The 22,658-nt window shown below is 38.2% G+C and overlaps 1 protein-coding gene across 1 annotated transcript in view; it reads right to left on the reverse strand.

Moving 5' to 3' along the window:
• Positions 1-989: 989 nt before the first annotated feature.
• SLC6A11 (solute carrier family 6 member 11) overlaps positions 990-22,658 on the reverse strand; it is a 102,373-nt gene continuing 80,704 nt past the window's right edge. Inside the window, exons 8-15 of the mRNA XM_063291851.1 lie at positions 17,051-17,154; positions 12,099-12,223; positions 11,763-11,875; positions 10,736-10,873; positions 6,847-6,949; positions 4,028-4,128; positions 2,304-2,474; positions 990-1,142 (exon numbers count right to left, since the gene is read on the reverse strand). Coding sequence (XP_063147921.1) covers positions 990-1,142; positions 2,304-2,474; positions 4,028-4,128; positions 6,847-6,949; positions 10,736-10,873; positions 11,763-11,875; positions 12,099-12,223; positions 17,051-17,154 — 1,008 coding nt within the window. The remainder of the gene's footprint in view (positions 1,143-2,303; positions 2,475-4,027; positions 4,129-6,846; positions 6,950-10,735; positions 10,874-11,762; positions 11,876-12,098; positions 12,224-17,050; positions 17,155-22,658) is intronic.

Genomic DNA, 22,658 nt, shown 5'->3' on the forward strand with positions numbered 1-22,658 from the left:
AGAGTTCAGGAAAAATATAATTCAACTTGTCTCCACCACATTTCTGTAAGTTTGGTTAAATAGGTCAGGCAAAGAAACAAGTTTAGAGGAGGCATTTCCTTGTTTACTTTTTATAAATAAAATATATATTCTATAATCCTAAGGGAAACCTTAGCACATGTATCCATCACACAGACTCAGAGCTAAATCTCTCATATTTGAATACATACATTGAAGAGGCTGCTGTTGAAACTCCGGAAAAGCTTCAAAGATGACTTCGTGAGGTGTGGGGGACATTGTTCAAGACAACACAAGTCCAAAGCAGAAATTGGATTCAAAGGGCTGAGCAGAAAAGCATTGCCTCCAAACCTGTGAAAACAGGCTTGCCAAATGTCAATGTTTGGCCTGGCCAACACAGGCTTGTATCATTTCTTTACTTAGCATACACAAGCATGACTGAAGACTATCAGTGCTCCGGCAGACAGCTCCGATGGTCCACAGAAAGATTTAGATCAACATCCATGGTATTGGATCAGGCCCCAATTCAGGAAACTAGCTATTAAACAAAGCTACACATCTGAAGAAAGTACCCTTATAGATATTAACATAATGACATTGTGATTCCCTTTATATACATACAGTAGAAGCTGAAATGGTCTGACATGCTTACAAATTAGAATGTGTAATAGCTATACAACACGATGCCTTAAAAAAAGTGTAAACGTTTTACAACAGATTATACAGGATCCTTCTAGGAGCTATAAAACACTGGAATCACCATATTACAAGTCATCACTAACAATTCTATTTCATTTTTATATATATATTTATATATATATATAATTGTTACTTATATAATAATTAAAAAAATCACTTTTAAACAATTATACAAGTTCACTTTAAAATTAACATGTTAATAAAGTTGTGCAAAACAAGCTGGTTTCTATAATTAAGTGAAGTATTTATTCATTCATTTATGTCTTTATACAAAAAATGAATAGAAAGTTCATTTAGAAGTGTGTTTCTTTTTCTGTAATGGCTGAAATGTTGCCATCACCTTTCAGTTTGGCATCGTAGTCATTTACTGTAGCAACATATGAGCCAGCTCTGAGCTTCCCTCTCATTTTCAGGTCTGGGCTAGCTACAATCAGTTTTCTGAATCTCTGGAACAAAGGAAGAAAATGGAAAACATTAGGTATTTCTGTCATCCATATAGTCATGCCAACTTGCTAAAACTTGGTTCACATATATTGCATTTCTTAACCACTGGTTCTTGACTATATCAGGGTTTTAATATTATAATATCATATTTTGGTGTTGCACATCACAAACCTAAACCATCTAAATATATTGGGACATATGTAATATGGCTATGAGGGCTTTGGATTCAGTTTGGAAGAGGTGCTTCAGAAAGCATGGGAGGATGAATGCAGCACCAAGTCTATGCCTCATTAAAACAGCCACATCTCCTTCCAGGGTTAGAAAGCTGCAGTGACAGGTGCAGTCAGGTGAGGTCTTCAAACAACAGCATATTTGGAAGCACCTCTTCTGAATCAAATCTGAGGCATACTACAGCCCTAATAAGGGCTTCCCCATTCATTCCATAATGACAAAAGTTAGATTACTTAAGATTAAAATAAACTTATTTTATGCTATGCATAAAATAACACCCTCTCCAGTTCTGAATACTCCCCACCCAGCAGTCCCCACCTCTTACTAGAGCTTTACACATCTAAACACATCTAGGGCATTTGTTCCCTCAATTTTATTCCCTCCCTCCTTCACATTTTGGTTTTAAAATATTTCATGAAACATTTTTCTTATACTTGTGTATTGACATCATATACAGTATCCCTAACAAGTGTATGTATGCTACCTAATAAACGTAATAGAGGTTGTCAACCTGTGGCCCTCAAGCGAATGCCGTGGTATAAGCCCTTAAGTAGGCTTGTGACCATTAAAAACCAAAGAACTGCAAAGCAACCCTCCTGAAATGTTAAACATGTCATTTCGGCAACAAAAGTCTGTCCACTTCCGCACCCTCCCAAGCTGTCTCTTGGTTCTTCCTCAATTATCACCATAACCCATTCTCAAATCCAGGGTAAAATGGATAAATGGGTTGTTAACTACACTCTACCTGTGCATCTGCTGTATCACAGCAACAGGCACCTATTCATGCATTCTTAACTCCATACGTTCTGAAGAACTGACAGAAGGTAAAAACTCAGGATTCAGTGAAATACATGTATTGTAGTTTTCCTTCCTGGGGTTACACCTGGAACTGGGGTTCTATCAAACTGCCTTGTTATAAAAACAAGCATCACCTCTAAGATGGTTCCTTCTGATTTCCACAGTTTTATACAGATCCACAAAGGAATGCAGACCATGGAGGAGAGAGCCATCATCCACCCAATACCATAGCCCCAGTCTGGGTATATATATACGTTGTTGTACTTCAAAGGTTTATATTTCACCAGGAAAAAGATGAAGATACCCTGAAATAAAGAGGAATGTGTTACGCATCTTTGAGGAAAAAAGAGAGAAAAATCTTGCTTAGGAAACTCCTTCATCCCAGTAAATTAACACACTAGGTTATACTTTAGAAGGCAGACAGAGAGAATGCTATTATTGCTGTTTCCTTCAGTTTCAGCAGTCACATAACTTGCATCTGTATCCTTTTTTACGGAAAGGAACCAGATTTCACATTGAAATCCAAATTAGCTGTCATTTAAATAACAAATAGATAAAGACTTCTTTTCAGTCTGACAGCACGTTGCGTCTGTGCGGATAGACTCTTGGCCTGTGAGCAGAACATGCTTCCACTTGCACGCTGAGCTGATTCTCCCTCTCTCTCCTCACCCACCCCTCACATACATTTCAGGGTGTGCAACTTCAGATGGCCTCAACCTGCACAAATGTATCAGAATGTCCAAAACACCTTGAGCCACTTCTAGTTTGGAAGATTTACTTCTGGAAATAACTAAACCACAGCAGTCATGTTCAAGAGGGAATGGAACTGAGGATTTTGCACATCTTTTGCTGCAGTGCATTTCTCCAAAAAAGAGTGGATACAACAATGCATTATATTATATATACAACTTCATACTCAGTATACAAAATATACACAATTATACACAGGAGCATATAGAAAATGGATTATATCATAAAAATTACTTGCAAAATTTGTGAACACACACACCTAAATATGCATACACACAGAGACACACATGTGTCTGGACGTAAATCAGATCTTTTATGCATTCGGTCACTGCAATGGGAATTAAAGTATGATAACATTTTAAGAGCCAGTGTGGTCTAGTGGTTCAGGCACCAGGCTGGAAACTGGGAGACACTGAGTTCTAATCCCACCTTACGCACAAAGGCAGCTGTGTGACCTTGGGCCAGTCACTCTCTCTCAGCCCTAGGAAGGAAGCAATGGCAAGCCACTTCTGATTTTTTTTTCTTCCTATCGTTTTCCTGCAGGTGCAGGGTCTGCTTTTCAGATCAACTGAATGTTGATCCATTGGTTGTGACAGGAATTGACTGGCTGGCTTGTCGCCCGAGCCTGACATTGTGGGCTGAGACAGTGACTGGCCCAAGGTCACCCAGCCGGCTTTCGTGCCTGAGGCAGTACTAGAACTCACAGTCTCCTGGTTTCTAGCCTGTTGCCTTAACCACTAGGCCAAACTTCTGAAATCTTGCCAAAAAAACTGCAGGGACATATCCAGGCAGTTGTCAGAAGGTGCACATGTGCGCACACACACACACACTTGAAGATGGCATGTACCTATGGCTTGCATGAATCAGGGTGCATTAGGAAAAAAGAAAACAATCTAATGTAACATGATCGATAAAAGAAAACAAAAATAGCTAAGTAAATAGAAGAATATTTCATAAGATATTTTTCACTTAATCACTGGATGAGATTTGTTGTATTCTCCTTGTACAATTTAGTTCTGCAAAATATTTGCACAAAACATCTGGACTAAAACCTTGCCAGAGCCTTACAAATTGCTGTCTCATATTAATCACTTGTTTTATTACTTACTGCACAAATGCCAGGAGTAAGCAACATCCAACACCATTTAATCAATATCAGTGGTCTGTACCCAATCATATCTTCGATGTTGTCATAAAACCGATTGCTTCCTGTGTAAAATAAAAGAGCAAAGACTGAGCATGCATCCATGAATACTTTAGTTTTGATCTAGTGACAATGCTTCTGGAATGACGTAGTGACACAAACATTCATGCACTACTTCTGAGATTATCCCTTTCTCTGTGAGGCAAAGGCAGCTGCTAAAAACAAGGCTTTTGCTGGAAATTGTTTGAATTCGTTGGAAAAATAATTGCCAATTATTTACTAGGTCTTCTGAAGGAGGGATGCAACACAATTCTGTCCAGTGCTCCATTCTTAGTCCCTCCAGAGTGCTCTTGGCATCATGTCCATTGTGTCACTACACAACCGAGGATGGGAAGGGCCAGCTGTACAAGGCTGCCACTTCCATTTCCCTTTGAAGCCACCTGAGAATTATGCTGTATCATGAGGTTATGTCATTGCAGGGGTAGGTGGGGTTGGAGGAGAAAACATGGCAGCCAGGGGTCTCAAGCTTCCTGATGCCACCTTCCAAATCAGTAACCCAAAAACCAAACTGAAACTATTGCCAAAGATAAGGAGGGGCTCCAGAAGGAAGAAAATTAGCTCAGCATCAATTAGTTCTTTATCAGCAGGAAGATAGAGAGAGAAAGAGACAGTAACAACATCATGCTAAGACTTCTATTAAATGTTTAGCATCTACTGTACATAAAGCCACTGGAGGAGGTCATCTGTAGCCATGGGGTGAGCGTACTGATGATACCCAGCTGTATATCTCTGTCCCTAATGAAGTAAGTGACGATGTTGATATTCCATCTTGGTGCCTGGTGGCTATGAGGGTTTGGGTGGGGAACAACAGGCTCCAGCTCAACCCTGGCGATACTGGCTTCAGTTTTTGGGCCCACAATTGGGACCAGCAACTCGGTTTTTAAGAGAAGTGGTCACTAACTGAAACCACAACTGTGCTTATGCTCTTACTTCAACTTCACTAAACGAGGACAACCTGTAGATCAGCACACATGACGCCTCTGCTCTGCAAGCTGCACTGATTACCAGTTTGTTTCCAGTTCAATTCAAGATGCTGGTAACGACCTATAAAGCCCTACATGGGACAGGGCTGCGTAATTTGAGGGACCACCAGTCACATCTATCCATCCCATTGGGTCTGGCAGAATGGGCATGCTGCAAGTCCTGTTCACAAATGGATGCCAACTGGTGGGACCCAGGGGAAGGTATTTTTCTGCTGCAGCACCCACTCTTTGGAACACCATCCCCACTGAGGTCAAACTGGCCTTGACCTTGTTGGCCTTCTGGAAGGTCCTGAAGACATGGCTTTGCCATCTGGCTTGAGGGCCCAGTAATGGTGGTGTAGTCTGCCAAGCATTTGTACTGTTGGGGAAATTAATGGTGCTTTCTCATAGATTATGCTTTTCTGGTTTTTAAAAGTTTTTAATTATTTTTGTTGTTACATTTTTGGTTATTTTTTGTATTATCCTTGTGTTTTTAACTTTGTAAGCTGCCTAGACTCATGGAAGTAAGATGGGCAGCTACATAAATTTAACAAATCGATCAATCAATAAGATCTTCCTACTTTCCTTGAAGAAAGGTGGGATGTTTACATAGATTCCATTTCACTGATCACTTATCTTGGCAGATGATGATCATCTATATCCCTAAGTTGAACAACACTACACACATTTCCCAAATTGAATCAGAAAGTTGTATTAAATCAACAAATCATTTTGGAAGAGTTGGATCACTTTAAAGACTTTTGCACATATGTAAAAGCTTTTTTTTTTTTTAAATTAACTTGGAAAATCAAACTGAATTAACCTGATTTGGTGCATCATATTGTTGTGGCCAAAATCTGGCTTTAACTTAGATATACATGATGACAACTTATGCTTCAAACGAGCTTCTGCAATTTGTGCAATACCTACTTGAGCAAAATATTGTGTTTGCTTGTATACTATAGCAAGATCACTTTTAATGCATTAGGTTGATCAGTCAAGGGCCATTCTTTATTCATACTTTATTTGGTCTACTGGGCCACTGGTTCCCGACTGATTCCTCCCCCTGTTGCCACTCAGAGTCAATACAGCTTGCTGTGAAAATTTTACTACAAGGGCATTTTATGGAGTTGCATCTCATAGGTTTGGTATTGAAGGCAGCTCACATGAATGTGGAGGGGTACTGTTTATCACATTATAGAAGTGTCAAATTAATTAAATCAGTATTCACAAAAGATTTAAAGGGTTACATCTGCAATCTGTATTCAGTCGATGATCTGAAGCCATTCTGCACAACCCCCTAAGAAACATCCATGTGAATTGCTCTAGGAACCACCCCCATGGATGGTTACATGGGAACAATATTTATCAGAAAGGGAGATCCATAAACCATGCTCTTTGACAATGCTAATCCTAAAATTCTGCCTCAATTCACACATTTTTATCTGGCAAGGTCAATTATGGAAACCATTTCTGTGGGAGGAATTCCAGAAAGATGGAGGCAAACAAGGATAACTCTAGGCACTTGTTTTGTTGCCCCTGGACAATCCTTTCTCTGCACAGGGCCAGATTAATATCCCCAACTACTCCATGGAAAGGATACTGGTGACTATACATATGTAGTGTATTTTTAAAATGTTTGAGACTTATTTGTATCATGAAAAACAGGACATACATTATTGACATTAATAAATACATTATTCAAATTATCCTGAAAAAGTGTTATGTAATTTCAGGCTATAACATCAATTTTTAACTCACCATAAAACCAGCCAATGCAGATACACTCAAATATAGCAACAAAAAGAAGGCACATTCCACTAGCAGCATAAGAATCAAATAGTTGGAAAACATACATTCCTCCCTGAAAGAGAAAATTATTTTTAAAAAGTAAGAAGGTTGTGGTTTTGTGATATTTCAGTGTTAAAAGTGAGGTTTTGTCCACCTGAAGCTCCCCAAAGCCTCAGATTATTTTCAGATAGCATTCACTGGAGGATACCATGTAATTATTCAAATTATAACTGGAAAGGAGGAAAGCATAACATTTTCCTCACTTGCACAAGTCAAGAGGAAAATTGTTCCTTTAAAGGCATTATTTTCATCATGGAAAACCTCCACTGGTGTCGTAATACTAATTTCACAGTAAGCATTTACCTCACAGTAGTTAAAAGTTAACCTTCATCAGTAAGTGTAGGCAAGAAATATCTAATAAATACTAGCTATTCATTCTAAACTCTGCAATACAACTGAAAGTAAAATTCAATAGACAACAAAATTCACACATTTAAAATGTTCCCCAGAAATTACACAGCAATGGAGTGGATATTCTTTTCAACAGCAGTGTATTTCCCCCCTAAATTTAACTCATTGGATGGTTTTTTGGGAAAAAAACTCTAATGAAAAACCTTATGTGACAGTAAATGATACAACAGTGCCATTTGGTGGACCACAATACATATTGCAACTTGATTGTATATTGCAAGTCATACGTTATAGGATGTACATTATACTTTTTGAAACAATAGGCGTAGAAACAGCGTGCTTTTGAAAATTACTTTCTCCTTTTGCTAAAGTCTATTCAGAAGAGTTGGGTAAGCAGCTGGAGTAATAAATAAGATGAATTTGCCTCGGAATCATGATCTTATGCCTCTAAATACTATTTTCTGGAGAGTGACAATGGTGGTATAACTCTCATATTCTGTTTATCCTTTGACAGTAGCATGGAGCTGATCACTGTGTGTAAGGCCTTGGTCTGTTGCGTGAAGCAGGGCTTAACACACCTCCAATAGGGTTGCACGCATCTTTTCCACTGAAATAATCCTCCAGATCATCCTCCCCCCACCAAAAACTGACACTGATCACATATCTCTTCTGGAATTAAAGACTTTTAAAAAGTTACTTCATTTGTTTATTTAAGTATGTAAAGTATTTCTCTACCTTGCATTTATATAAGTATATATAATTCTATACCTTATATTTCCTATAAATCACAGAAAATCCTAAGATGCTTTACAGTAGCCATAAAATCAATTCAAAATAGTCAGGGGAAAAGTTGAAAACAATCTGGAAATACTCGGGAGAATTAATGGCTGGGGAATACTATCATAAAATCAGTGTTGGAAGGGATAATTCAGTCCACTGAATCCAATCCCCTGTTCAATTCATGATGGTTACCACAAATGGGAGGTCACTCATGGCACAGATGTAACTATGGGGTAATCAGCAGTATCATAATTTGTGGCGCAGAGACCAGCACCTCTTCTCACGATTGTATATCTTGGAGGGAAGGATGGAATTGCTCTTTAAGGTAACCTGACTGTTTAGGATTAATCCATTTTGTGAAAATGATGAAGATACCAAAGGCAGTTGTCATCTGCCTTTAAGGAGGTGCTGGTGTGCCCTCTCCTCAAGAAACCATCACTGGATCCTACTGTTCTGGAATATTTTCGTCCAGTCTCCCACCTCCCCATTTTGGGGAAGGTTGTTGAGAAAGTGGTGGCATTACAACTCCAGAGGATTCGGGATGAAATGGATTATCTAGAACCCTTTCAGTCAGGTTTCAGGCTGGGATATGGGACAGAGACTGCATTGGTCATGCTTATGGATGATCTCTGGCGGGAGCGGGATGGAGGGAGTGCATCCATCCTGGCTCTTTTGGACCTCTCAGCGGCTTTCAATACCATTGACCATGGTATCCTTCTGGGGCGGCTCAGGGAGTTGGGGGTGGGTGGTGTGCTTCTGCGCTGGTTCACCTCCTTCCTCCAGGGCTGGTCCCAGTCGGTGGTGATAGGTGGTGAGAGATCCGACCCTTGACCCCTGCTGTGTGGGGTGCTGCAGTGTTCGGTTCTCTCTCCACTTCTTTTTAACACCTACATGAAACCGCTGGGTGAGATCATCCATCACCACTGGATGAGGTATCATCAGTATGCTGATGATACCCAGATATACATCTCCATCCCGGGTGAAGTAAGAGTGGCTGCCCTTTCTCAGTGCCTGGGAGCTGTGTGGGTCTGGATGGGGAACAAGAGGCTTCAGCTGAACCCTGGTAAGACGGACTGGCTGTGGGTTGATGGCTCCTCAGTATCTGGGAAGTTGTCATCTCTAGTTCTAGATGGGGTGGCACTGCCCCATTCAGAGCTGGTGCGTAACTTGGGAGTCCTCCTGGACTCATGACTCCTGCTCGAAGAGCAGGTGGCAGATGTGGCCAGGAGGGCCTTTGCACAACTTCACATTGTGCACCAGTTATGCATTTTCCTTGACCGAGATGCCCTCCAAACAGTCACTCATGCCTTTGTCATCTCCCATATAGACTATTGCAATGCACTCTACATGGGGCTACCTTTGAAGAGTATCCAGAAGCTTCAGCTGGTCCTCAGCACATGTGACACCACTGCTGTGCAAGCTGCACTGGGTGCCAGTTTGCTTCCAGGTCCAATTCAAGGTGTTGGTTATGACCTTTAAAGCCCTACATGGCACGGGGCCAGGTTACCTGAGGGACCGTCTCATCCCCATAACATCAACCCGCCCCACCTGGTCATGCAGAGGTGGCATGCTACAGAGCCCGTCGGCAAGGGAGTTTCACTTGGTGGGGTCCAGGAGGGGAGCCTTCTCTGCAGTGGCGCCCGTCCTTTGGAACATGCTGCCCCCTGAAGTGAGCCAGGCCCCTTCGCTCCTGACCTTCCAGAAGGGTTTGAAGACCTGGTTCTGCTGCCTCACCTGGGATGGGAAGGGCAACAGCTCTTCCTGGGGGTGGCTGGTGACATAGAGTTCTCCCTACCGAATGGAAATTTTCCCACTTGGATTTTATATTTGTATTTATTATTTTAGTATTGTAGATGTTGATTTTGTAATTTTATGTGTTGAGGTTTTTAAAGGATAATTTTATTGTAAACCGCCCAGAGTTCCCCTTTGGCACTAGAAATTTGATAATAAATAAATAATCTTGATCAACATTATCAAAGGCAATTGAGAGTTCAAATTAGCATTACATGTCTCTTGGGAGAGGTCCTCCATCAGTGGTTAAGACAGATTCCACCCCATTCCAGACTAGAACTCAGAGTGAGTATCTTATTCAGCCAATACAAAGTTGTTAGTGGGTTCCGCATATAATTAAGTTCAATTTAATGTTATGAATAAAATATAATAGTATTTATACTCCTGTGTATGTAGTACTTTTTGCCTTCTGTCACATTAAAATTACAATTCAATGGTAATTCAATAGTTTAGTATTATTATTATTATTATTATTATTATTATTTCAATTTCTCTTATTTGTATGCCCCCCCCCCCCAATCTCATCTAAGTGATTCTGGGTGGCTCATAACAGTTTGCAGTAAAGCATAAGCAATCAATGACAACTGGAGACGTTTTTTACGTGCAAAGGATTTGAGAACCCTCTGGTGAATGGGAAGGGCATTCTGAAAGAGATAACCTGGTCCTAATCCCTAAATGGCTTTTGCAGCATTTTATAGCAGGCTAAAATATATTTGACAAGAAGATTTAATATTTCTAAATGAGCTATATTTATAAATACTTGTGGTTCCAATAATTTATCAGTCATCAAATACGCTTCACAGAATTCCCAGCTCTGAAAATGAGGGAAGCCATTTTCCCTAGCTCACAGTTTTGAATGTTATTAAATCTATCTTACCTCTGTTAACATGATTAAACCAAGGAAGTAAGACACAATTGAAAGAGCTAGAATCAACATTTCTCTCCTGTATCCCCTCCGGAAAACCTTGGGGTACATATCCACCACTGCTGTCACAAGACTCTCAACACACACAAACTGGATAAAAGAAACAGAAACAAGGGCAAACAAATACATTCCCATTTCTATAGCAGTAATCAGTGCATGAAATGTTTTTGTAGCATTCACAGCCCAGCGTTATATGGAGCTTTATTCAAACTGCATTGCATGTGAGGCAAGTTGTGCTGGCTCTAGTTTTATGATTCTGATTAAGCATTTTGCTGGCTTTTGGATTAGCATTAGTGGAGTCAGGCCACCCTTATTCTTCTTCAAAAGAGACATGGGGCAGTTCTTAATTATTTTCTCAGTGCAAAGTACAGCATTAGGCACTAGACTCTATATTATTTCTTGACTCTGTGGTGTGAATAACCAGAGAAATTCCTCAGCACTTGTGCTGAGGACAGTGTTCCATTTTTCATTCCCATGTTCAAGTTCAACAGCACTGATTGTATGATCCTGGAATCCAGTCCTTCAAAGTGCTAAACCTATTTTTTTCTTCTTTAGTTCACTGTCCTAAGTCACTGACTATACCAGGTATATGTCTGTCTCCCAACCCTACTCTAGGGGCTGGTACATACATCCATTCTTTTAGAACAGCTAATTTCCAATGAATCCACAGTTTCAATGGGAAAGCTAGCTTCACTGTCCCTCCTTTACAATGCTTTTGATTGTCAGCCTTTTAAATTTCTCAAGTTTAGCCTGTGATTGAGGCCCCTTATTTTCAATTCATATTATTATACACTTGCCTCCCCATTTTCTCTTGTTACTTCACCACATAAGCAACACAAATTTGCTTACATTAACAAGCCCTGTATATTTATACCGGTAAAGAACAACTGTTACTACATAACAATTCTATATTTTAAAGAACGTCACAGAAATTATTTTGTAATCTTTATACCAGCTTTATAGTAACTGTGATCTGTACCTGACTATCTAATCCAAGGAATATGAGCATCATGAAGAATAAAGTTGCCCACAATGGAGAAAGAGGCATCATTGTTACAGCTTTTGGATATGCAATGAAAGCAAGCCCAGGTCCTGAAAGTGAAATAAATGGGAATTAGATGCATAAATGAGGACTTGAGTGTGAACTTATCACACTATGAATATTCTCCATACACATATAATTGATGGTATGGGATGTCTATTATTATGGATCATATCACTCTTAACAGATAATTTCCAACTTCTTTCCTGCAAAATTAATTTATCTCCAAATCCCATATTCAAGAAGACCATCAAATATGTTTGTAGAACTTACCTGATTCTGCAACTTCTGCTATGGGAACGCCCTGTTCATAAGCCATAAAGCCAAGAACAGAAAAGATGGCAAAACCAGCCACAAAGCTTGTACCACTGTTCAGGCAACAGAGCATAATGCAGTCTCTATCGAATAAAGAGCAAAATTATTGTTTAATCTTAAGTGTTTGACTTTATACCACAGTTCTGATATTGGAAGAAAATTCAGAAAGACAGAAGCAGTAACTTCTAGTAGAAGCTTTCCACGTAGCTTATTGGCCATACTTCTAATACATTCATATAGTCAAATGGGTTACAGTACATTTTTGTCATGCTTTGTATCACCAAATTCTACTGTTCTAGATCTCAGAGATATCATCAGAGATTTGGTGAGAATTTTAATGATACCTCTTTTTTTACCTGGTGCCAAAAAAAAAAAAATGCACCACTAAATTATTTGGCTTTCACTGGTAGACTTTGTCAATATTACATCAGTAGAGGTTTTCTAATTCAATGTCCTCTCAGAATATGGAAAGAAAATTTCTACAGGCAGTCTCACATGGAATATAATTATTGGCTTTATGGAATCTCAGTAAACATATGACTGCATACATAATGTTGCAAATACACAGCAACTTTCACATATAAATTCCTATTCCTGTAAGGCTTTAAGGAGAAATGCAGAATCAGGGCAATCAGAAATGTAACATTATTTTAAGCTAAATGATACAATCTCATACTCAACTTGTGATTACTGCATATTCCTACTAATAAATAATTTCTGCTTTCTACTTTCTTCAGAATATGATGTCAGTTTGTGCAGGTAAATGTCTACAATATTTGAATTCATGGTTGTTAATAACTTTGAAAAGAGGGAAGATTGTTAAGAAATATAAAGTCTGGTGGCACCTTAAAGGTTGACAAGTCTGTCAGTTTTAAATATACCTTAAAGATTTATATTTCACTAGGACTTATCTGAAATACATTGAGAAAGATTTAGTACTTTTATCTGACAAAATGAGAAAGTACAGAATGTGGAGAATGATTTGGAAAAGGACATTTTACTGGATATACAAAAGACACTGACTGAAGTTTTAAAAATTAAAAGGGAAATATAATGATAAACCAAGAGAATGACCTGGGAAATGTTTTCTTATTGGATCTACAAAAAAGGTGTGTTAAAGCCTTGAAGAAACCTATGCAATAAGATAAAGAAAAGCTGAAGAGAAATCAAATCCTACAACAATATTTGATTGAATTAAAGATTATTAGAAGTAAAAGGAAGGATATAAAGTTGGTTTATTTGATCAATGTTAAAATAAGACTTTTTTTTTTTTTTTTTTGCAATGCTCTGGCAACCCTTTATGGACTTTCTGCTGATACCAGGATTGAAAAGTTGATGTTTTATGGAATTTCTTATAGATAAGGGATGGGATATGGGATGAAGAGATATCTGTTTAACCTTATAGGGGGTGAAGAGTTATTAAATTTGTTTGTACTTGTTGTGATAAAGGTTGGAAGACATTTCTTTATATATTTCTTTTCTTTTTCTTTATTATAACTTTTTCTTTTTCTTCTTTATTTTTTCCTGCACTTTTTCCTCTTTCTTTCCATTCTCTTCTCTTTCTCTAAGTTTAGTTTGTATTTATTTTTACTATTGTAATTCAAATTCTTAATAAAATATATTCAAAAGAAAGGTTCAGTACTGATGAATATTACTGATTTATTTTATGGTTAATATAAAGTTATTTATTAAGGAGGTGGTAATTAAAGATGATGGCTATATACTTTATAATTTACTAAATCATGGCAAGAACAGATAATCACAATGACTATTACAATACTTGGCTCCAAGCAGAATGGGAAGAATGCCATTTTACTATGAAAATTTTCAGGCACTTTAAAATACTGGACATTGATTAAAGACTAAAACAATATCCTTATTACATTTAGATAATAAAATCTTGATCCTCTCTTCACACGAAAAGGTAAAAAGCCAGAAAGCATGACTAACCATAGCCATGGTGTTAGGAACAGGAATCTTCATGTCTAGCCATCAGATAGGACAGACTGATCACAGCAAGTTCCAGTGTTTACATTACCAGAACAGGCCATTTTCCAGAAGAACCAGATTAACAGATATAACAGTGCAATATGAAAATGGAAATGAACTTAGGTTTCACAAAAGAACTCAAACCAGTCCCATTTTTGATTGAATATATAAAAATGAAGCAGAATAAACTTGGAAAACAAACAATTTATTTTAAAATAAAATGAAACATAGATAAACATAATTTAATTATCAGTGACATCTGAAGAGGCGTGAGGTCAAAATCGACAAGATGGAAGTTGTAGTATTGTAATTGAAGCCCCAGCCCTGCTGTACATGTGTTGATTTCACACACACAAACAAAATGATGGGGCTTCAGTTGTGATGCCACAACTGCCATCTTGCCTGTTTTGACCTTCCCAGTGCAGGGGCAGCTGTTAATTTTCTACAGGTTATGAGGATACACTGGCATTATGCATATTATCTACATTGAACCAATAAATACCTTTAATTTAGGAAAAGTGACAAATCATATTCAAACAACTGGATTAATTACAAAAATTACAAGATGTCCATTAAACAGAATGATTAGTACCTATCTTCATTTGTACTCCTTTAAGTAAAGCTACTGCCAGCTCCTTCCCTCTCCCTCACCCTGTCCCTATTCTTCTCTTGTAGAAATTTAAAGGACATTCAGTATTTACAAAAACACGTCAATCTCCGAGTCTTAACACAAATACTTTGATTTGGTCAACTTCCAAGACATGGAGGGAAAAAAAAGGTGAAAACCCTAAGGCAAAGTATGCATTGTTTGTACCCCTCCTGCCCCCCTCTCTCTCAAGAGAGGGGGTGTCCCTTTTAAGAATCGTCTCTCTATTTCTTCATACATTTATTATGTTGTACATATATTTTTAAAAGAACGTTATTTTTATTTATTGTTTATTTTCTATCCTGCCTTTATTATTTTTATAAATAACTCAAGGCGGTGAACATACCTAAGTGACTGGCCCAAGGTTACCCAGCTGGCTTTCATGCCTCAGGCGGGACTAGAACTCTCGGTCTCCTGGTTTCTAGCCCAGGAGAAATTCATTTTTATATATTCAATTAAAAATGGGACTGGTTTGAGTTCTTTTGTGAAACCTAAGTTCATTTCCATTTTCATATTGCACTGTTATATCTGTTAATCCGGTTCTAGGCCAAACTGGCTCTTTATCAATATAAAAACATATATTTGGAATCTATACATTATTTTAATGATGCTCTATTTCATAAACAAAAGGCCACTAATCATAAGAATACCTTCAGATCTTCAATTGTGATAAATTATAGAAGTATGTATGGGATAACAAAAGTGAGAAAGCCAAGAGATTAATTAAGATAATCCCTCATCAGACATTAAACAAGTTGCACAGCATGACACATCTTCAACATTTCTTCACTTATACCATCTACTCTACACTGTTGCTCTATCTACACATGAAACCTTATCATATTCATCGTTGTCACATCATTCATGACTTTCTTTTATCAATTTATTCTTGAATGCCTTTTTTCAGTTTCACTGGACATATCACTAACATTCCCATACTGTATATCTCTCTAAAATACTCCTTCCAGCATTCAGTGACTTCAGAACCCATCCCAGATCATTTTGTCACTTTTATTTTTATTTTCTGGAGGCTCATGGTTTAGGACATTTCACCTGTTTCCAAAACTATTTTTCATTTCTATCAAAATTGCTTGACATTTTCTCTGCCTCTTTTAATCTTGATTATTCCGTGCAATCTCTGCAACTATTTTGTTTTTTCAGTACAAATCATATTTCTCTCATCGTTTTTTGCAGCAATCATTCCCTTATATGTATTTTCTTTACTGACTGCCTCTTTTACTTCACCATCCACCAAACATCCTTTTTCTTACTTCCCATTACCCTAACCCCACACACTTTTGTGGCACTCTGTAACACAATTCTGTCTAACAGCTTCTATATTCCTTTTCTGTTCTGTCCGTTTATTCTCTTAGGAAATTAATTTATGTTAATACTTTTTCATATAGAGTTTATCTCTTATCTTCCTGCAGTAATTTGACTTTCACTCTAGGTTTTTTCCCGATTCTTTCCTTTTCTTTCATGCTCGTTTTTCACAAGATCCATTCTTAACATGGATAAGAATAGGCCAGTCATTTTTATTGCAATGTCTTCTTTCATTCCCACCCATTCAGGTGGGAATTAAAATACTAATTATAATTAATTAATTAATTAATAATAAATATTAATATTAATTAAAATAGAATACTCAGGTCACCTAACAGAGTAATTTTTGTCCCATATGGCTGAAAGCCCAGTACCAGGAAACTAGGCCTGAGAGGAACAGAAAGAAAGCCATGATGAGAAGAAGGTATGGTGCAAACACAATTGTAAGAGAAATAGGAGCAGGCATATACTGGTGGGATTGTAAAGGCTATAAACACAAGCACCAGTAATTTAAACTGGGCTCTGTCAGAGGAGCCAGTAAAGAGCCATGCGCTATAATAAGAATGAGACCGATGCCATATGTGGCTTTCTCTGCTTAGGGTAAGATCAGTACCAATCAGTTGGTATTAGTTGGCACATATTGGCCCCAAGCCCAACCCAAGCCCAGTTTTATACTTCAAACATATTCACATTATTCTCTCCAAGGTAGGATTTTACCTTGGAGGTCAACATGCAGGCACCTCCCCAATCAAACAGGGCCAAGGCCATTTAAATAATGTGTTTGTGTTTATTAGAGTCCACAGTGTGTATGAATGTATGTGTTCATCTGTTTTAACTAGTCTTGCATATATATTTACAAATAATTGTAATAATTATACACATAGATTTATAATTAGATTAAAGCAGAGAACCTAAACAGAAAAAAATATATAATGGTGAAATTGTATATTACCTATAACAGTTATTATTGTAGTTATTGTAGCTTCCTAAGGCTGTCAAGCATCCCAGGCAGATGGCATAGGAGAAAAATATCTGTGTTCCAGCATCTACCCAGACCTGCAAACATAAAAATACAAAAATAATTTAGGAAAGAAGAAATATCTTCTATTTCAGAACCAAATGGTTCAATAATTCATTTACTGTATATATTTATTACCAAAATGCCTTGTGGCCATATTTTTCAGTTATTTTAATTTGATAACCAGCTTAAAAATGTAAAGATCATTTATGTGATTAAAAAAAAAGCAGTGCCTTTCCTTTATATACAGTAGTTGTTTTTGTTGTTTTTGTTTGTTGCTGTTGTTATTCTTCCCATTCGTTGTGATTTTTTCCTCTAGGAAAATATCCATTTGTAATATCAATAATTATTTTTCAGTGAACTTAAAAGAAATATTAGCTTATTCTGGGTGCAGAACTTCTGTTTTTTGGACCGAAAGCATCTACTATGACTACACAACCTTATCGTTGTCTAAAATCGATATACAAGATGCCAAGAGATGTGCTTCCTCTACAGTTAGGTGCTCACACAAAGTGTTGTATCAGGCAAAGGTACATCTGCAAACATTACATCACTGGAACTTCTGTTTGTAAAATGTAAGTACACTAGGAAAAATGTTTTCTAGACTAGAGCTCCCACAGTTGCCAGGGAATTTGGCTATGCGGGCTGGAGAAGAAGGTGGAAGTTATAGCACGCTACATCTACACCTAGAAGGCAGGTTGGAGGAGGCTAATATAACCCATGATTCCAACTGAACAAAGGTGGATTTGTATAGGTATTTGCTATATCCAGCAAAAAAGTTGTTATTATTTCTCAGAGCAACCTCAATCACTGTCTATTTTTATGCATACTTTCTTTTTCTGAATTTACAAACTGAGGGAACTGGCAAAAACAATTAGATAATAAGCAAAATTTGAATTTGACAACCTCTATTTTGACTGTTAAGCTTAACTGCACATGTGAAGGGATTTCTCTATGCAACATATATTTCATGGTTTATATTTACATCTTGCCTTTTCTCTTAGAAGATCAAGGCAGCTTTCATGTTTTTCCCATTCTATTACATCCTTATGACTATGTCAGCTACAGCCAATCCTCCATTTCTTTCAAAAATTTATTTTAAAAATGTATTAATTTATCTTGCAGCTTTAGATGTTGTGATGGAGATCAGCTTAGATATGACTAAAGGCACTGAAGACAAATTTGTGAAGGGCTATTTATGGCTCTTAGACTTCTGAAGGTGTACTGCCTTCAGAATAATGATAAAAAACCCAAACACACTTTCATACCAGTTGCTAGGAAACAACAATGGAAAAGACCTATTGAGTTCTCAGATGCATCTGGTTGGCCACAGAATGCTGGACTTGATACGCAGTTGTTTTGTTCCTAGATGGTTCTCCTTCAGTTCCTAGGCTAGGGACCACTGAAATAATTTGTGGCAACAAATTATATATAACAATTATGTTGTTGTTTATTCGTTTAGTCGCTTCCGACTCTTCGTGACTTCATGGACCAGCCCACGCCAGAGCTTCCTGTCAGTCATATAATAACAATTATACAATGTATTAAAATGAGTTCTTTCTCTTGTCCGTCTTGAATTCATTGCTGATCAGCTTCCTTGGACAATCACAATTTTGACTTTGGTTAATTCAGTGAATTAGACCAGCACCAACCACTATTTCTAATATATGGGAAAGAGAAAGAGAGAAAGAAAAAACAACAACTATTCATGACAGTCAGGATATTGTTTTTATATTATGGTTGTGAGCCACCCAGAGTTCTGGTATTAAGATGGGTGGCCATACAAGCATTTTCAATAAAATAAATAAATTAAATGTCCCCTTTAATGTGATTTTTTTCTAAATTAAAAATATCAAGATACTCCAGCCTTTTCTTGTCAGACATTCTACAGTTTCTAGCATTTCTTCTAGTTTCTACATTTCTTTTAAAAATGACTTTATTACAACTGCACAAAATATTCCTGACCCAACGTATCTTAATTCAAAAAGTTTAACTTATCTGACTTTCTGGATAATGGCTGAATAAATGGCAACTGACTTAAGATAAATGTGTTGATTATTGAACACCAGCAAATGAAAATGAACTATTAAAAGTTATAGCCAGAAGTAAAGAACCATGAAAATGTTTCTTTGAGCTTAATAGTTTACTGTGTTGGTCAGAACCTTCCATCCTTCCTGATAAACTACTTCTAGAGCCAAAATTAAATTTGTACTGCAATCCTTTTACATCTAGCTAATCATTATTTATATTAAAATATCGTATCATTCCAACATCATCTTATGTTTGCAGATAGAAAGGAACATAAGTTTGATCCTGTTAGTTCTGAAGTAGTGGACAAGGTACTTGGCACTGTGGGTGCTACCACCTGTGTTCTAGATCCATACCCCTCCTGGTTGCTCAAGGCTTCCGTGTGTGTGTGGGGGGGTGTATCCATATGGTGAATGCTCGCTTGAGACAGGGGGCGGTTTCCACTGGCTCTAAATCCTCTAACAGGGTAGGCATGCTTCCCTTCCCTTCTTTGAAATAATGTCAGCTTGAAAACCTGGAGGTGTGCCTTTTCCACTGAAGAATTTTCCAGTGGAAAATTCAACTGCCGGACCTGATCCTACTAGCCTGTAGAAAGGCAGTGAAAACCCTGCTCTTTTCACAGATGTTTAAGCCAGGATGACTGAGTTCTGGTCCAGAGGAATGCTATAAATTTGGGTCCCTGATCACTAATTAATAGTTGTTCCTTGTTTTTAGCTGGTTTATTTTTTAAAAAAAAATTGTTCTGTGGTTTACTGTACACAGCCCAGAGTTGCACTGTTCAAGTTGGGCAGCCATATAAATGTTTTACATACATGCATGCATACATACAGACAGCTTTATTATTTGGAATTATTATTTGAGCATATGTCTAAAATTAATTCCAGAGGACCATATCATATCATTAATGAAAATATAAAGTTGGGAACACTGGCATATCCAATTTTGTTTCTCTGATCAAAATCTGTTTTAGAAGGGCTGACAGCTTTCAATTCTCAGTTTACTGTTATATATAAAAAGGTGAAGTAGAGTATAAACTAGCAGTGATGACCAAGATAGAAGAAAGTACGGCTTCACAAAGCGTAAGTAAATTACATATTTTGTCACCAGAAAATGCAGTGATCATCAGTTTGAATAACATCAAAAGAGACTTTTTTAAACTCATGGCAAATTAAAAATCAATGGCTACTTGTTTGATTGCTATAAGTTAACTTCTACTACCACTGAGCTTTATGCTGTACTCCCATGCTGTTTGGAAATTTTTTATTAGTGGGGAGTGGGGTGAGCTTCTAGAAAAATATAATGCTGGATTAGAGAGGACTTTGGATTTTGATATATTTTATTTATATAATATTGCGGTTACCTATTTATTGCAGAGGGTAGCTAACAGAAAATACTTTTGCTTTTCCAATGCAAAGTATCCAATTATTATTTTCCCCTACATGCTGCACCATCAATATCATATCCTGTGTTTTCAAAGGTCCTCCAACAGCGGGCTGAAAGCCAGTGGCTCTCCTTTTGCACTGCCAGATTCTCTTAGGTGCTCACAGCTGGCAAGCAACGGGGATAGCTCAGCAACACAAGAGGCATTTTTCTGCAGTGCTGGCTTCATTCACTTGCTAGCCAGCAGTCCAGATAAGGCGATCAGTTCCAAAAGAGCTTATTCACACCACTGATTTCTTCCATCCAGCAGTCCAGAGAAGGCCAGCAGTGTGAAACAACATTCTTTTCATGCTGCTGGGCATTCCCAACCATCATCAGGTCAGGAGCATTTGGGAAAGCCCAGTGGCATGAAAAGAGCTTTCCACATCTTTGGTCTCTCTTAGCTGTTTTCCAAAAGGCCTTCTGAGTAGTCTGGAGGAAGCTTCAGGCTAGGTACATCCAGCACATGCTATGGCATGGCTTGCAGTCAATGTCACAGCAACTCAGCCTACACTGGAGCTGCCTAGATGCAGGAGAAGACTCCTTCCAGACTTCTTTCCAGACTTCTCCCATAGTGTGAGCTCTGTGGGAGAAAGCTGAGATGGGCTTTGAAGCAAAGGATATGATTGCTTCATGCTGGTTCACTCTGAAAGCAAGGAGAATTATGTTCCTTCCCAAAGCACCTTTGCAGGGGTGCTTTGTTTGGAATTTCATCAAAGCAAAGTATACCCACAAAGATGTTCACAAGTCCACTCTACAATCCTGATAAAGACTCCCTAGTAAAGATTTGAACAGATTATCTTTGGCTTTGGCTTCTATGAAAATATCTTGAAAACTGCCCTTGAAAAGGGCAGATCCTCCTGACCAATGAGAGAGTGACCCACTCAGATGGCTGCTTCCCAATTATCAGGTAGGCCAGCATAATGCAGTCCTTCAATCTCTTGGAGGTAGTAAATTTGGGCTCCCTAGTCCAGAGATAGGGACGCGGTGGCACTGCGGGTTAAACCGCTGAGCTGCCGATCGGAAGGTCGGCGGTTCGAAACCGCGCGGCGGGGTGAGCTCCCGTTGCTAGTCCCAGCTCCTGCCAACCTAGCAGTTCGAAAACATGCCAATGTGAGTAGATCAATAGGTACCGCTTCGGCGGGAAGGTAACGGCGTTCCGTGTCGTCATGCTGGCCACATGACCCGGAAGTGTCTACGGACAACGCCGGCTCTAAGGCTTAGAAACAGAGATGAGCACCGCCCCCTAGAGTCGGACACGACTGGACTTTACGTCAAGGGAAACCTTTACCTTTACCTTTTAGTCCAGAGATAAGGAAACCACAGATGCATGTGTTCCATATTCTTTTTGTACCCCCTCTCCTAAGAATCCCCCAAACTTTGGCAGCAAATCATTTAATAATACAGCATGATTTGGCTGTTTTTCCCCTTAGGAAAAAAAATGCCTTTAATAAATATAGCATACACTCCAATAAAGGGGGAGTCCAAAATGACAAAATGTGTGTTGTGAAATCACAATGCAAGTGCTGCCCATTTGTATTTGCATTGTGACACTGCACACAAGTACATAAGGGGCAGAGTTTGCATCATGATGTTGAGATGCATGCTTCATTGCTTCCCCTCTTGGTCAAAAATTCTTCAATTTTTAAGTCCCCAGTTTGAAGTGCCCAGTCCCTGAAGCTTGAAAGACATAAGCAGAACATCAGAAATGTTGAATACTCAACTTTTGTCTAACAAAAAATGGAGCTCCCTACTCATCTGATTGTGTCAGATTATTTCTTTTGTCACAGCAGATGGCAACAAACAGCCAATCTCAAAAAAGCCCAGCAGATTTAGACATCATTAATAATTAGATGGGGGACCACCAAGAAATTCCAGGGCTGTATAGTAGATGGGAGAGTTGAAACAAATATCTTGGAGAAGGGAATGGCAAACCACGTCTCTACTGTTGCCAATAAAACAACATGGACATGACCATGACTTTAGCAGAAGTTTAACTCAACAGGAGGCAGATTTTACCTTTCTCTTTCAGTTGTACAAGATTAGGACAAATAGAAAAGAAATCATCTCCCATAATCTGCAAAACATTGAATTA

Source organism: Candoia aspera, chromosome 2 (assembly GCF_035149785.1).
Source record: "Candoia aspera isolate rCanAsp1 chromosome 2, rCanAsp1.hap2, whole genome shotgun sequence".
Lineage (NCBI taxonomy): Eukaryota > Metazoa > Chordata > Lepidosauria > Squamata > Boidae > Candoia > Candoia aspera.